Source organism: Lissotriton vulgaris, chromosome 12 (genome assembly GCF_964263255.1).
Source record: "Lissotriton vulgaris chromosome 12, aLisVul1.2, whole genome shotgun sequence".
Classification (NCBI taxonomy): Eukaryota; Metazoa; Chordata; class Amphibia; order Caudata; family Salamandridae; genus Lissotriton; species Lissotriton vulgaris.
Window position 1 is genome coordinate 29613178 of NC_141700.1, and position 15922 is coordinate 29629099.

The 15922-nt window shown below is 51.3% G+C and overlaps 1 protein-coding gene across 3 annotated transcripts in view; it reads right to left on the reverse strand.

Moving 5' to 3' along the window:
• NCAN (neurocan) overlaps nt 1–15922 on the reverse strand; it is a 400988-nt gene that overhangs the window by 254079 nt on the left and 130987 nt on the right. For all 3 annotated transcript variants that reach the window (XM_086946853.1, XM_086946852.1, XM_086946854.1), the window contains exon 3: nt 1192–1596. In XM_086946853.1, coding sequence (XP_086802979.1) covers nt 1192–1596 — 405 coding nt within the window. The remainder of the gene's footprint in view (nt 1–1191; nt 1597–15922) is intronic.

The window sequence follows — 15922 nt, forward strand, 5'->3', positions numbered from 1 at the left end:
ACCGAGGCTGCCTGGTCTTGATTCCACCTCATGCCTCTTTCTTCCACCATCCTATGCTTCCTGTCGCTTTATCTCATGAATACCGAGGCTGCCTGGTCTCAGTTCAACCTCATGCCTCTTTCTCCCCAACTACACTACCTGTTGCTTTATCTCATGAATACTGAGGCTGCCTGGTCTTGGTTCCACCTCATGCCTCTTTCTTCCTCCCCTACACTACCTGTCGCTTTATCTCATGAATACCGAGGCTGCCTGGTCTCAGTTCAACCTCATGCCTCTTTCTCCCCCCCTACACTTCCTGTCTCTTTATTTCATGAATACCGAGGCTGCCTGGTCTTGATTCCACCTCATGCCTCTTTCTCCCCCCCTACACTACCTGTCGCTTTATCTCATGAACGCCGAGGCTGCCTGGTCTTGATTCCACCTCATGCCTCTTTCTTCCTCCCCCTACACTTCCTTTCTGTTTATCTCATGAATATCGAGGCTGCCTGGTCATGATTCCACCTCACGCCTCTTTCTTCCTCCCCCTACACTTCCTGTCTCTTTATCTCATGAATACTGAGGCTGCCTGGTCTTGGTTCCACCTCATGTCTCTTTCTTCCCCCACCTACACTTTCTGTCTGCCTCACTCTAGCACATTCTTTTTCATTCCTCTATCCCTAGGTTTCTGATTTCCTATCTGTCTCTTCTCCTTTCTTTGTATCATTTTCTCTCTTGCAATAAGTCCAGTCCAGCATTAAGAGTGCCGGTGCCCACCACCTGCATCCGATGGCACAAATTAAGCTCTGCCTGACCAACCAAGGCTCCCTTACACCATACCAGTTCAGCTCATGAAACTCCCGACTCAAACGCCTACAGAAACCTTTTTCATAGAAAAGCTCAGAATGATGTCATGATCTAAATTCAATTTCCCTATAAATTTGACTTTATCAACTAAAGAAAGACATCTCTCATTCCTGTTTAGCAATCACAGACACATTTCGCCCTCTTTGAGACACATCATTTTAATAGTCTATCCTTTTGCTACTGAAAATGTACAAATCGCCACTTCCTGTTAAGGTCGTAAGTTTGGGGTGCAATCTCTCTGTTCAGGGGTGCCGATGGCCATTCACTACACTGGTTGCAGGTATTTTATGTTCCTGTTCTCTACATTATAAACCTACACATACTATTTAAAGAATTAAAGAGACTTACCTGTGACTTCCAGCGGCACTGTGTCCTGTTCGTCATCGATACCGATGACCACCTCGCAGCGGTAGGTGCCCGAGTCGCTGAAGCGTGCGGCGGAGATCACCAGAGTGGCATTGTACCTGTCCCGCGGATAGCCAGGCAGGGCCACCCGACCCTCGAACCCTCGAGCCACCTTCACCACATTGTCCTTGGCCACCAGGATGGGCACCTCCTTGGGCCGAGCCTGGGCATCCCATTGCACCTTGGTCCACTTGATGCGTGGGGGGTCGGGGGCATCGTTCGGGCCAAGGGACTGAGACGTGTCCAGCAGGAAAATGCAGGGTAGCGTCACCTCCTCGGCCAGTCCAACCTCCACGGGGTCGTGTTGGACCTTGTTGAAGTGGATCCGCCTGGCATTGTCTTGAGACCCTGCGGGGACAAAAGGACTCAATTTAAAACCATGCGGAGATGTCAAGAAAACAAGTTTACTACTTGTGGTTAGTGTGGGTCTCATTTATCTAGACTGTGGAAGGAAGGCCTGGCCACAACTAAAACCTCAAGCTAGACTATGACCGCTCCAAGCGCGTGACACTCTACAATCGCAACATGCAAGGCTCCAGGACCCCCACTCTCATCCTGGCCTCCTGCAGGATGCAGCTGTTTTGAAATGTTTTGACAGGGCCGATCCCACAGGCATCAGGAGTGGACTTGTAACAAACTCCCAGTTTTCCACTTTTACTGATTTTCACAGACAGAAAGCTGTCTGTATTTATTTGAAAATATGGATAAAAACCCAAATGAGGTTGCTTCATGGATGATTCTAAATGCTGCCAGTCATAACTGCCACGCTAAAGGCTTGGCTTGAAGACAGGCACCTGGAGTTAAGAAATAGGTGAAGTTTCTTAATAAGGATTAGAACATTGAAATGCTGAGAGCTCCACCGAAGACAGTTCCGTAGCTCCGGGCCCTATAGAGGCCCCGGTCCTCCAACATTCCAATGTTTGTCTTCATGTTTCTCCCTTCTTAATTTAGAACATTCCACTCTCAGAGGGTGTATTGTTTTAATAGCCTTATAGCCCTCCTGCCTTGGGCTATACCGGTTGTTAAAGGCCCTCTCCCTCGTTATAGGCCCTCGCCTGGGGCTCGGGCCTATAACTCAGGTTCAGGGCCTTTAACAACTGGGCCTCGGCAGCAGGCTCGATGGAATGGCTGCAAATGTGCACAAGATTGATACAAAAAATGTGCACGAGTACTTTAAGTTTGGGTGAAATTTAAATTACACAGGTGTAATTCACATGATATTGGAAATTTCACATCATCCTGTTCATACGAAATTCCTGACAATGTCATTTCGCCCCTTTGCATAGTTCCACACCATTTGCAAATATATTTATACAGTTTGCAACATTTGTGGTAAAAATGTACCATGAACACACAGGAGCAACAGTTCAATTCAATGCCAGCTGTATTCGATTTTTGTGCAAAAAAATCATAAAAGCATACAGTTTAAAACATCAATATTACATGATAAAAAAAAGTGCACAGGATACTTTTAAATACAAATTACTCAGTAATACAGCGTTTAATTCCAACGATGATTTACAAATTCTTTTTTGTCAACTCCAGCGAATTTCATATAAAGATTCCTTTCCTGTACTTTGCGATATTTTTCAAAAAAAGAAGCAATTGACTTTGCGAACCATTCATTTAAAAAAAATTGTAGTGATGAAAGCGCTAGCCTACATTGTCTCCATCCCAACAGTTTTTAAATAGGTAAAATCCATCTCATTCTTTGTATTACAGGAGCAACAGAATGCGAGCAGCTGTTGTTCGTGATCCTTTTTTTGCACTTTTATTGAGTGCAAAATGCATTCATGTGTAAAAAATTGTTGAGAGGATTCAGTTTGCACAAAAATATAGTGCTAAATGATGGACTTGCATTTCGCATAATTATATGTAATTTCACATACATTTACACACCCCTACATGCCATTTTTGTGTATTTATTTATCATCTATCAATATTCAGATCATTGAAACCTCTCAGGCAAACAAGCATGAATGAACAGTTATAGGTTTAAGAAATGTTCAGTTCAGGAAGGACCTCAAAACCTGGCTCTTTGAATGACCCCAGCACTTAGACGGATCTGCGCCCCACCTCCCCACAGCGCCTTGAAGCCCTCACGGGTGAGTTGTTGCGCTTTACCAACCCGTTGATTGATCGATAAATGTGGAAATATACTAGTTACAGCTAAAAAAAAAAAAATCACAAAACTCGGAACAGATATGGATAAGCACAGATAGAATTGTTGATAAATAAATATGGCCAAATACAGGTAGATATGGCAAAATAATAAATACCATAAAAAGGGGAGCGAGCCCCCGTTGAAACGCACCCTCAGGCGCCCTACAACCTCCTGTTTGCTTGTGAACTGAGAGTAAGAGAGCAATGAATGGGAAAGTTACAAAGCAGAGCAGGGTGTGGGAGTTCTGTCACTCTCTGCTCCTGTCAGAGCTATATGACCCCTTCAGACATTTCAAAAGAAATAACGAGATCCTAAAACATACAGAAGTGGCAGGGAAGGAGGAAGGTGCAGAGGAAAAGGGCCCTCATTGCAAGAACTGCATCATTAACAATAAAACATGTCAATACAAGTCTAGCTGCCACTTTGGCACAACAACCCCCTCCCCCCCCCCCCCCCCCCGGATGAACAGACGCCCCTGATGAACACCAGAATACAGAAGAGGACAGAGAAGGATGCTTGCCATTATAAAGTAGTCCCTCATGCAGCTTAGTGTGAGTGCTCCTATGGAGGCGGAAGGATACCGCCAAACAGCCATTAACATTTGGTTTCGATGGTCACACAGCTATGCTGGGCTCATTTGTGATTGACAAAGGCTGCAGCCTATGGGTGTAATGGGCGGTTGATGGAAGCCAATGGCTGACAGGGACGAGTACAAAAGCTACTCTATTTACATTGGTGGCAATAGGTCTGTTTGACAGCTGGGCTCTCATAAACCTGACCCTAAAATCAGGGTAGTGGTAAGAACAATGGAGGAGGCGGACCACACTCTATCTATAGCAGGGTATGTGTAGCTCAGCTGGGTCAAACCAGCAGCTGTGGCCGGCATGGCTCGCGGGGGTGGATGGTTGGTCATAATAAACACACAAAAAAGTACCTTTAGGCCAGGTCCTGCGTCTTCTCCGCTCCTGCTCTCCTGCCTCTAACAGGAACAGAAAGCAGGCAGCCAGGCTCTCTCCCCTAAGCCAATCACAACGCTGCAATGCACTGTAGTAATTAGTCTGAGCGCCGTGAGACGGCACTCAGCCAGGGGCTGGAGGTGTGGGCATGTTTTCCAGCCTGCATAGAGAAGGGGAAAGTGTGCATGACTGGTTTGGGTGGCCGAGAGTGCCGACCAGAGAGTCAAAGCACACTCAGGAGTGGGCACACCACTCCTCCCCTGCCCTGCTCAGTTGGCAGAGCTGCCCCACCCACCCACCTGCCCGCAAAAGAAACATAAAATGGTAATAACTAAAAGTTATTACCATTTTATGTTTTTGCTTCTCGCACTGTGAGAAAGCAGTGGGGCGACGCTCCTGCGCCATAGAGGACGGGCCGCCACTGCACACCAGTGAGGCTTGCAAGAGAGAATCTGCCCCACCGCTGTCCATGTCCTAACTTTTCCCACCTCTTCCTTTCACACACCGAGAACCTCTGCTAATAGAATATTCTTTTTTACCAGCACACCACAAAAAAACTGCAGGCACCTCTCCTGCACCCCCAGGTCAGGCTGACTCATCTGTAGCTGGAGTGGAGGTAATGAGGTGCCTGCGGTGCCGTGTCACGGACTTCAACAAGGTCCGTCCGACCAGATGCCTCCGGCTGCGGTCGGCCATTTTATCCATCAGCAGGGACGGAGGGGAGGCAGGGCAGAGGCTGTAAGAGATTCATCATCGCCGGCTTCGACATCATCCCCACCTTCGCTTCCAAGCCCCGCTTTACTCCTGCAAGCCTTTAATAAATATAGATCTGCGGCGAGAAGCCAATTACTCAGCCGGCAGCCGCTCTTAATCTCGAGAATGCATCATCTCCCCACTGAGAGGCCAAATGAAAAGGCCCTCATGTGTCCGTGAAGCGGCAATAGCGCCGGAGCCAGAGACGTTTCCAGGAGTAGCGGTGTGTAGCGGCTAAGCAGGCCGAGTATAACAATTGGGCCCGGGATAAGGTACTTCAATGCCTCGTCAGGGGTAGTAAGCGCTATATAAATGCAATTAAAATACAATACAATGCAGGAGGTAGCTCCCTGGCCGGGCCACAGATTCACCCGTTCATGACATCAGTGTAAAAACTTTTTTTGACTTGATCCCTCCGCCTCAGGGTGCTTGGTCGCCAGCGACTGTTGTACCTTGGTGGGCTTTCCCGGCACACACAAGCTGTTTTTATAGATATATGAAGGGTCTCAAATATTTAAAATTGTATTAAATGTTTGAAAATACTTTATGTTTCATACGCTCCTCTACCCCACTGAAACAAGCCGGGTGGGGTAATTGGTTGTTTTAGGACAACTCCCTCATCACTAACGTACTGTCAACATGTTTCAGCCCTAACTATTGCGCAGTAGATGTCACAGGGCATTCATCAGGATTCTCCTCGCCTAAATTGACCGGTTTATTCTCAATAATGTTATGCTGTATTGATTGGTATAGCGCACTAATTCCCCAAGAGGCTATCCAGGCACTTAGGAATTTCTGGTGTATCGAAATACCCTTTGTACATCCATGAAAACAGCTCACGAGCTCTAGGGGAGCCCTCTGAGCAAACACAATTGCTGGTGAAGGAGCTCCCCAAAAGGAGGCGTTCTTGGGGCCTGTTTACTACACCCAACCAGAAAGGGACTGTTACCAGTCTCAGCAGGTCTATCAGCAACCTACTCCCTGAATCCAAAGTCTGTGGCTGTTGTCTGTCCAAACAAAGCTCATAGTTGACTAAAGAGACTTCTTGGCACACACCAGCCTGGCTTCCGTCCTTTGGCGCACTGCCGAAGAAGACCCTGAATCCAGGACTCTGCCTGATACTGCTCCCAGAAGACTAGGTAAAGCGCCCCTGCTGTGTCATCTCTTTAAGTTTGTAAACTTCTCTGCTTCCTCCCTCCCCAGGTTGTCCATCTTCCTCGCCAGCTAATTCAAGTGGATTTTTCTTGGGCCTTTGTTTATGACACTCATCAAGGCCTATGCACCGTGGCAGAAATACACTGGACTTCAAACATCTCATGTAAAAAAGGATTACAAAACCAACTCACCTCTGAGACACACAGGTGAGTAACAATGGGAGCCTTAAAGCAGTTTTAGGGTTATGTAAGGGAAGGGTATAGGGTTAACAAAGGGGTAGAGAAAGACTTTGCAGTAAGAGTTGTAGCAAAGTTTAGAGTTCAGGACAGTGTTAGGTTTAAGTTAGGTAACGCACAACTTAAAAGGGAGCGTTCATGATTATAGATAGAATGAAAAAGGGGGAAGCGGGGGATTGGTGAGGGGGAAGCGGGGGATTGTTGAGGGGGAAAAGGGGGAAGCGGGGAATTGTTGAGGGGGAAAAGGGGGAAGCGGGGGATTGGTGAGGGGCAGGAGGGGGACGCGGGGGATTGGTGAGGGGGAAGAGGGGGAAGCAGGGGACTGGTGAGGGGGAAGAGGGGGACGCGGGGGATTGGTGAGGGGGAAGAGGGGGAAGCAGGGGACTGGTGAGGGTTCCCCTAATTATTTTTTTTTAGTTTTTGTAGCACAAACTAGACCCGAGACATCGGGTATCAGAGCGCTTTACATAGCACCAGTTTTGTTACAGATGGACACATTCATTTTTGTCAGGCATTTGCCCAGAACTACAGGATGTTGAGCGGCGTTGCCGAGACGCAAACCCGGTTCCCCAGCTTCAAGGTCGACTGCTCTAGCCTTAAGGCTACATCCTCTCATCCTCAGCCTCTTAAAGAATAAAAAAATCGGAGACTAACAGCATATTTTCCAAAAATTAAATATCCCAAAAAATGAAATAACCATTAAGAGTGGCCTCTGAAACGTATCCTCTTGAAATTAATCTTCTGCGAGTATATGACACCCAGAAAAAAAATACTTTGGACTCAAAACAGAGACCAACCAGCCGTCTTTCAGAAAAACGCGAAAGACCTTTTCAGGTTTCTCCTGCACAGTGATTGTGAAATCTCATGTATGAAAAACAGGAGCTTGGAACTCTCCCAATGCCTACCTTTGCTTCCCATTCGTTGATTCCAACTTCGCTCTAATTTACATGCTCTGATTGGTCAGCACGTCGTCTGCTTTCACTTTGCAGGTCTTCCTGCTCTGCTTTGCCCGTCCATGTCATGGCGTGACTGCTTCCGGTCACAGGCCAGAGTCCTTCCGCTGGCTACTTGCTCTGAAGGTACTTTTTCTTCCCTTTGCTATCGAGCACCCCAAACGAGTGCATCTGCTATTGGTGGCTTTGCCAATGCTTGCCATGTTATTGTTTCAATGTATATTTACTGCAGGTCCCACGTTATAAATGGCCGCACAATATCGACTTCTCACCTCCTGTTTGTCAAAAGCGGTGTCCACGAAGCGCCTCTAGCCTGGTGAACAGACTGCAGTGGACTGAGGCTTACACAGGAGCCAGTAACAACAGGGGTCAAATGTATGAAACATTTTAAATGTCTCCCATAGCCCCAATAAACTCCCCAACTGGCCCTGTTACACCTCATATTATGTCCAACATCACCCCAGTCCTCCTCAAAAGTCTAACTGCTCTTCTTAATCTTTAAAAAATGCCACTTTTCCAACCTCTGGAAGGCACCAAGGGTCAAACCTATCCCGAAAAAGCCTTCTATTGACCGGAAAGAACTTACCAACTATCGACCAATCTCTCGTCTCCCTTATTTTGGAAAAGTTTTAGAGTCCTTGGTCAATAAACAAATTACAACCTTTCTATAGGAAAACAAATTACTGGACTCTTCTCGATCGGGGTTCCGGGCTGCCCACGGCACTGAAACATCGCTGACAGAGGTAGTTGACAGTATAAGACTAGCCCAAAATATCGGGCAGTCAGCCACGCTGGTCTTACTTGATCTGTCAGCAGCGTTTGATACCATCTCCCACAGTACGCTGATACACCGACCGTGGGAGAAAGGGATCAGATGGAAGGCCCTAAACTGGTTCAGGAGCTACTTCAAGATCGAAGCTCGCAGGTCTAAACGGGTACCTTTGTTTCTCAACGTTGGATGGTAGATAAAGGAGACCCCCAGGGATCTATCGTTAGTCCCACTCTTTTTAATCTTTATGTGGCACTCCTTGCAAAGGTGATCAGATCCTATGGGTTCGAAACGGTGTTGTATGCAGACGACACGCAAGTATTGATCACCATGGACACTGACCCATCCGACACCAAGCTCAGATTCATACACTGCATGGTCCACACCAGGAGCTGGATGCAAACCAATCACCTTCAGTTAAACGCAAGCAAAACGGAGATCATTCATTTCAGGAAGGCCACTAAGCACTGGTCTAACCACTGGTGGCCTCAGAATCTTGGCCCCTGTCCTTCCCCCAAATATGAAGTTCGCAACCTGGGATTGATAATTGACAACAAATTGTCCACGAGAGAGCATGTTACTCAGGTAGCAGGCATCTGCTATGGATTAATGCGGAGCCTACGCAAGGTTTTCCAATGGATCCCATCTGAATCAAGAAAACCGATTGTGCCGGGTCTAATAATCACTCGACTCGATTATGGGAATGCTGCCATGGTCTCCATTAATTAGGAGATTCTCACGAAACTTCAGGTTCTACAAAACACTGCCGCCAGACTTGTTCTAAATCTACCATTGCGATCTCCGTCTGACCCAAGTCTGGGAGCCCTCCACTAGCTTCCCATTAGGAAACAAATTTGTTTTAAGATCATCACCCTGGTTCATAGAATCATTTCTGGGAAAGGGCCTAGTTACTTATCAAAAAAACTTACATGGTACCAGCCCAGTAGAACTCTGAGATCAGGAACCAAGTATCTCTTAACTCCACTCAGGAGACGTACTTCCAGGTATGGTGGGAAATCCTTTTCACATCTTGTACCAACTCTGTGGAACGCTCCCCCTTGTATCTACGCAGGGTCTCTGACTATCGCCAGTTTTGAAAAAAATGCTAAAAACCTGGCTATTCTGAACACCTTTTCTCTCCCGCTGTTGTTTTTTACCTCCTTTCCAAGGTTTTTGCCAGCGCTGTGAGACCCTTGGGTGATATGTGCGCTTAATAAAATCCTGTAACGTAAATAGTTGTTGTATAATCCATTCGCCTGCGCATCACGCCATGTTAGTAAGGGATTGAGTGTTTAGTAAGTTGCTTCGAGGCGCGTCCTGTCGGGCTTTTACCATCCGTGCACGAGGAATGTGCGCCATCCCCTGGTAACCTCTGCACCAGGCACATTTCCCCTCCTCGCCAGGGATAGCCTGGCACCGTTCCCCTTGGCAGAGACATAGCGCTGGCTCTGGGAGCCTCAAAAACTCATAAGGTTTTCTCCGGCTATTGATTTATTGATCACCCGTGGATGTATAGCAGTAATGTTAGCACATTTCGCATTTGAGGGCGAGAGCCGCATACGGCTGGCAGTAGAAGCCGATACTTGCTCCACGTATTACAAGTCCCAGTGACGTCAGACAACTTTAGGTCACTGGGAGGTCTTTCCTCGTGCATTGTACTTCCTGTTCTATTTCATGGTGCTGAGTGCAGGTGTCATGATTAGAGTTTGTGGAGACAAGACAACGCATACAGGTAGCACCGCACCGAAGCAGGAAGCACCGCACAGATGCAAGTAGCACCGCACCAATGCAGGTAGCACCGCACCGATGCAGGTAGCACTGCATCGCACCGATGCAGGTAGCACCGCACCGATGCAGGTAGCACCGCACCGATGCAGGTAGCACCGCACCGATGCAGGTAGCACCGCACCAATAAAGGTAGCATCGCACAGATGCAAGTAGCACTGCACCGATGCAGGTAGCACCGCACCGCACCGATGCAGGTAGCACCGCATTGCACCGATGCAGGTTGAACCGCACCGATGCAGGTTGCACCGCACCGATGCAGGTAGCACCGCATCACACCGATGCAGGTAGCCCCGCACCGCACCGATGCAGGTAGCACTGCACCAATGCAGATAGCACTGCACCAATGCAGGTAGCACCGCACAGATGCAAGTTGCACCGCACCGATGCAGGTAGCACCGCATTGCACCGATGCAGGTTGCACCGCACCGATGCAGGTTGCACCGCACCGATGCAGGTAGCACTGCACCAATGCAGGTAGCACCGCACAGATGCAAGTTGCACCGCACCGATGCAGGTAGCACCGCACCGATGCAGGTAGCACCGCATCACACCGATGCAGGTAGCCCCGCACCGCACCGATGCAGGTAGCACTGCACCAATGCAGGTAGCACTGCACCAATGCAAGTAGCACCGCACAGATGCAAGTTGCACCGCACCGATGCAGGTAGCACCGCACCGATGCAGGTAGCACCGCATCGCACCAATGCAGGTTGCACCGCACCTATGCAGGTAGCACTGCACCAATGCAGGTAGCACCGCACCGCACAGATGCAAGTAGCACTGCACCGATGCAGGTGGCACCGAACCGCACCGATGCAGGTAGCACCGCATAGCACCGATGCAGGTTGCACCGCACCGATGCAGGTAGCACTGCACCAATGCATGTAGCCCCGCACCGCACAGATGCAAGTAGCACCGCACCGATGCAGGTAGCACCGCACCAATGCAGGTAGCACCGCACCGATGCAAGTAGCACTGCACCGATGCAGGTAGCACCGAACCGCACCGATGCAGGTAGCACCGCATCGCACCGATGCAGGTTGCACCGCACCTATGCAGGTAGCACTGCACCAATGCAGGTAGCACCGCACCGCACAGATGCAAGTTGCACCGCACCGATGCAGGTAGCACCGCACCACACCGATGTAGGTAGCACCGCACCACACCGATGCAGGTAGCACCGCGCAGATGCAAGTAGCACCACACCGATGCAGGTAGCACCGCACCGATGCAGGTAGCACCGCATCGCACCGATGCAGGTTGCACCGCACCGATGCAGGTTGCACCGCACCGATGCAGGTTGCACCGCACCGATGCAGGTAGCACTGCACCAATGCAGGTAGCACCGCACAGATGCAAGTTGCACCGCACCGATGCAGGTAGCACCGCACCGCACCGATGCAGGTAGCACCGCATCACACCGATGCAGGTAGCCCCGTACCGCACCGATGCAGGTAGCACCGCATCGCACCGATGCAGGTTGCACCGCACCTATGCAGGTAGCACTGCACCAATGCAGGTAGCACCGCACCGCACAAATGCAAGAAGCACTGCACCGATGCAGGTGGCACCGAACCGCACAGATGCAGGTAGCACCGCATCGCACCGATGCAGGTTGCACCGCACCGATGCAGGTAGCACTGCACCAATGCAGGTAGCTCCGCACCGCACAGATGCAAGTAGCACCGCACCGATGCAGGTAGCACCGCACCAATGCAGGTAGCACCGCACCGCACAGATGCAAGTAGCACTGCACCGATGCAGGTAGCACCGAACCGCACTGATGCAGGTAGCACCGCATCGCACCGATGCAGGTTGCACCGCACCTATGCAGGTAGCACTGCACCAATGCAGGTAGCACCGCACCGCACAGATGCAAGTTGCACCGCACCGATGCAGGTAGCACCGCACCACACCGATGCAGGTAGCACCGCATCACACTGATGCAGGTAGCACCGCACCGCACAGATGCAAGTAGCACCGCACCGATGCAGGTAGCACCGCACAGATGCAGGCAGCACCGCACAGATGCAGGCAGCACCGCACAGATGCAGGCAGCACTGCACAGATGCAGGCAGCACCGCACAGATGCAGGCCGCACCGCACAGATGCAGGTAGCACCGCACCGCACAGATGCAGGTAGCACGCACCAATGCAGGTAGCACCGCACCGCACAGATGCAAGTAGCACCGCACCGATGCAGGTAGCACCTCACAGATGCAGGTAGCACCGCACAGATGCAGGCCGCACCTCACAGATGCAGGTAGAACCGCACAGATGCAGGCAGCACCGCATCGATGCAGGTAGCACCGCACAGATGCAGGTAGCACGCACCAATGCAGGTAGCACCGCACCGCACAGATGCAAGTAGCACAACACTGATGCAGGTAGCACCGCACCGCACCGATGCAGGTAGCACCTCACAGATGCAGGCAGCACCGCACAGATGCAGGCCGCACCTCACAGATGCAGGTAGCACCGCACAGATGCAGGCAGCACTGCACCGATGCAGGTAGCACCAAACCGCACCGATGCAGGTAGCACCACATCGCACCGATGCAGGTTGCACCGCACCTATGCAGGTAGCACTGCACCAATGCAGGTAGCACCCCACTGCACGATGCAAGTTGCACCGCACCGATGCAGGTAGCACCGCACCACACCGATGCAGGTAGCACCGCATCACACCGATGCAGGTAGCACCGCACCGCACAGATGCAAGTAGCACCGCACCGATGCAGGTAGCACCGCACCGATGCAGGCTGCACCGCACAGATGCAGGCAGCACCGCACAGATGCAGGCCGCACAGCACAGATGCAGGTAGCACCGCACCGCACAGATGCAGGTAGCACGCACCAATGCAGGTAGCACCGCACCGCACAGATGCAAGTAGCACCGCACCGATGCAGGTTGCACCGCACCGATGCAGGTTGCACCTCACAGATGCAGGTAGCACCGCACAGATGCAGGCCGCACCTAACAGATGCAGGTAGCACCGCACAGATGCAGGCAGCACCGCATCGATGCAGGTAGCACTGCACAGATGCAGGTAGCACGCACCAATGCAGGTAGCACCGCACCGCACAGCACAGATGCAAGTAGCACCGCACTGATGCAGGTAGCACCGCACCGCACCGATGCAGGTAGCACCTCACAGATGCAGGCAGCACCGCACAGATGCAGGCCGCACCTCACAGATGCAGGTAGCACCGCACAGATGCAGGTAGCATCGCACAGATGCAGGCAGCACTGCACCGATGCAGGTAGCACCGAACCGCACCAATGCAGGTAGCACCGCATCGCACCGATGCAGGTTGCACCGCACCTATGCAGGTAGCACTGCACCAATGCAGGTAGCACCGCACTGCACGATGCAAGTTGCACCGCACCGATGCAGGTAGCACCGCACCACACCGATGCAGGTAGCACCGCATCACACCGATGCAGGTAGCACCGCACTGCACAGATGCAAGTAGCACCGCACCGATGCAGGTAGCACCGCACCGATGCAGGCAGCACCGCACAGATGCAGGCAGCACCGCACAGATGCAGGCCGCACCGCACAGATGCAGGTAGCACCGCACCGCACAGATGCAGGTAGCACGCACCAATGCAGGTAGCACCGCACCGCACAGATGCAAGTAGCACCGCACCGATGCAGGTAGCACCGCACCGATGCAGGTAGCACCTCACAGATGCAGGCAGCACCGCACAGATACAGGCCGCACCTCACAGATGCAGGTAGCACCGCACAGATGCAGGCAGCACCGCACAGATGCAGGCCGCACCTCACAGATGCAGGTAGCACCGCACAGATGCAGGCAGCACCGCATCAATGCAGGTAGCACCGCACAGATGCAGGTAGCACGCACCAATGCAGGTAGCACCGCACCTCACCGCACAGATGCAAGTAGCACCGCACTGATGCAGGTAGCACCGCACCGATGCAGGTAGCACCGCACCGATGCAGGTAGCACCGCACCGATGCAGGTAGCACCTCACAGATGCAAGCAGCACCGCACAGATACAGGCCGCACCTCACAGATGCAGGCAGCACCGCACAGATGCAGGCAGCACCGCATCGATACAGGTAGCACCGCACAGATGCAGGCAGCACCACACAGATGCAGTCCAGCTTCACCTTTCGAACAAAACTTTGTTATACCTTTTCTCTTCCCTCGCTCCAGCCACGTCTTTGCTTTCCTCTCTACCCACCCCTCCACCGTCCTTGCTTCTATGTCCTTCCTCCCTCATATCTCCATCACATTCCCTCCCCCAATGTTTTCTGGTTTATCTCCCCCTCTTCTTTTATCTCCTCTTCCAACCCAGCACAACAAGCACTGGCAAAGCCAATAGGTTTCACCTATGCTAAATGTGTTGGCTTTGTCAATGTTTTTTTTCGTGTTGCAACATGGCTTAAAGACATTGACATAGCCAATAGATATCACATGGGCAAAACCTATTGACTTTGTCAATGCTTGTTTGAATTGGCAATTGAAATACCTCCTCCGAGTCCGAAGCGCCTGGAGGCGGCTCAATTTACAGTGTTGCATTATACAAGAGGCTTATTAATTCATGGAGACAGTCTTCCCTTCAGGCTGGGCCTCCCTGGGGATGGTAGATATCAGCGAATGGCAGCGACAAATGTCCCAGCATCCCCCGGGGCAGAGAAAGGCGCTACCAGCCTCCATCACTGGCTGCTGAAGCATCCTGGGAGTAAATAATTAATGCTTGAGCACTGCAGCTGAAGCAAACACGACCCAGGGTCATTATCTTCACAATCAGAAAGGAGCAGGTTATCACCTTAAGTCCTGTCGTCATACATTACACTGATCTGAACATGCATTAAACCCAGAAACATGTCTGGCTCTCCACTGACCCGTCCCACTAGGCGCTTCCTCCTATTCCGCAAGGCAGCTGTACCCAGTGCCAAGCTATTGTGCCAGCCATCTCCACAGGAGACAGGTTATGTACCCCAGTGCCAAGCTATTGTGCGACCCATTACCAAGGGAGACGGGCTATGTACCCCAGTGCCAAGCTATTGTGCCAGCCATCACCACAGGAGACAGGTTTTGAACCCCAGTGCCAAGCTATTGTGCCACTATCACCACAGGAGACAGGTTATGTACCCCAGTGCCAAGCTATTGTGCCAGCCATCACCACAGGAGACAGGTTTTGAACCCCAGTGCCAAGCCATTGTGCCAGCCATTACCAGGGGAGACAGGTTATGTACCCCAGTGCTAAGCTATTGTGCCAGCCATCACCACAGGAGACAGGTTATGTACCCCAGTGCCAAGCTATTGTGCCAGCCATCACCACAGGAGACAGGTTTTGAACCCCAGTGCCAAGCCATTGTGCCAGCCATTACCAGGGGAGACAGGTTATGTACCCCAGTGCCAAGCTATTGTGCCAGCCATTACCACAGGAGACAGGTTATGTACCCCAGTGCCAAGCTATTGTGCCAGCCATCACCACAGGAGACAGGTTTTGAACCCCAGTGCCAAGCCATTGTGCCAGCCATTACCAGGGGAGACAGGTTATGTACCCCAGTGCCAAGCCATTGTATGACCCATTACCATGGGAGACAGGTTATGCAGTCAGTGCCAAGCTATTGTGCCACCCCTCACCACAGGGATACGTTATGTACCCCAGTGCCAAGCCATTGTGCCACTCATCAGAACAGGGGCAGGTTATGTACCCCAGGGCCAAGCCTTTGTGCCACTCATCACCACAGGGACACGTTATGTACCCCAGTGCCAAGCCATTGTGCCACTCATCACCACAGGGACAGGTTATGTACCCCAGTGCCAAGCCTTTGTGCCACTCATCACCACAGGGACACGTTATGTACCCCAGTGCCAAGCCTTTGTGCCACTCATCACCACAGGGACACGTTATG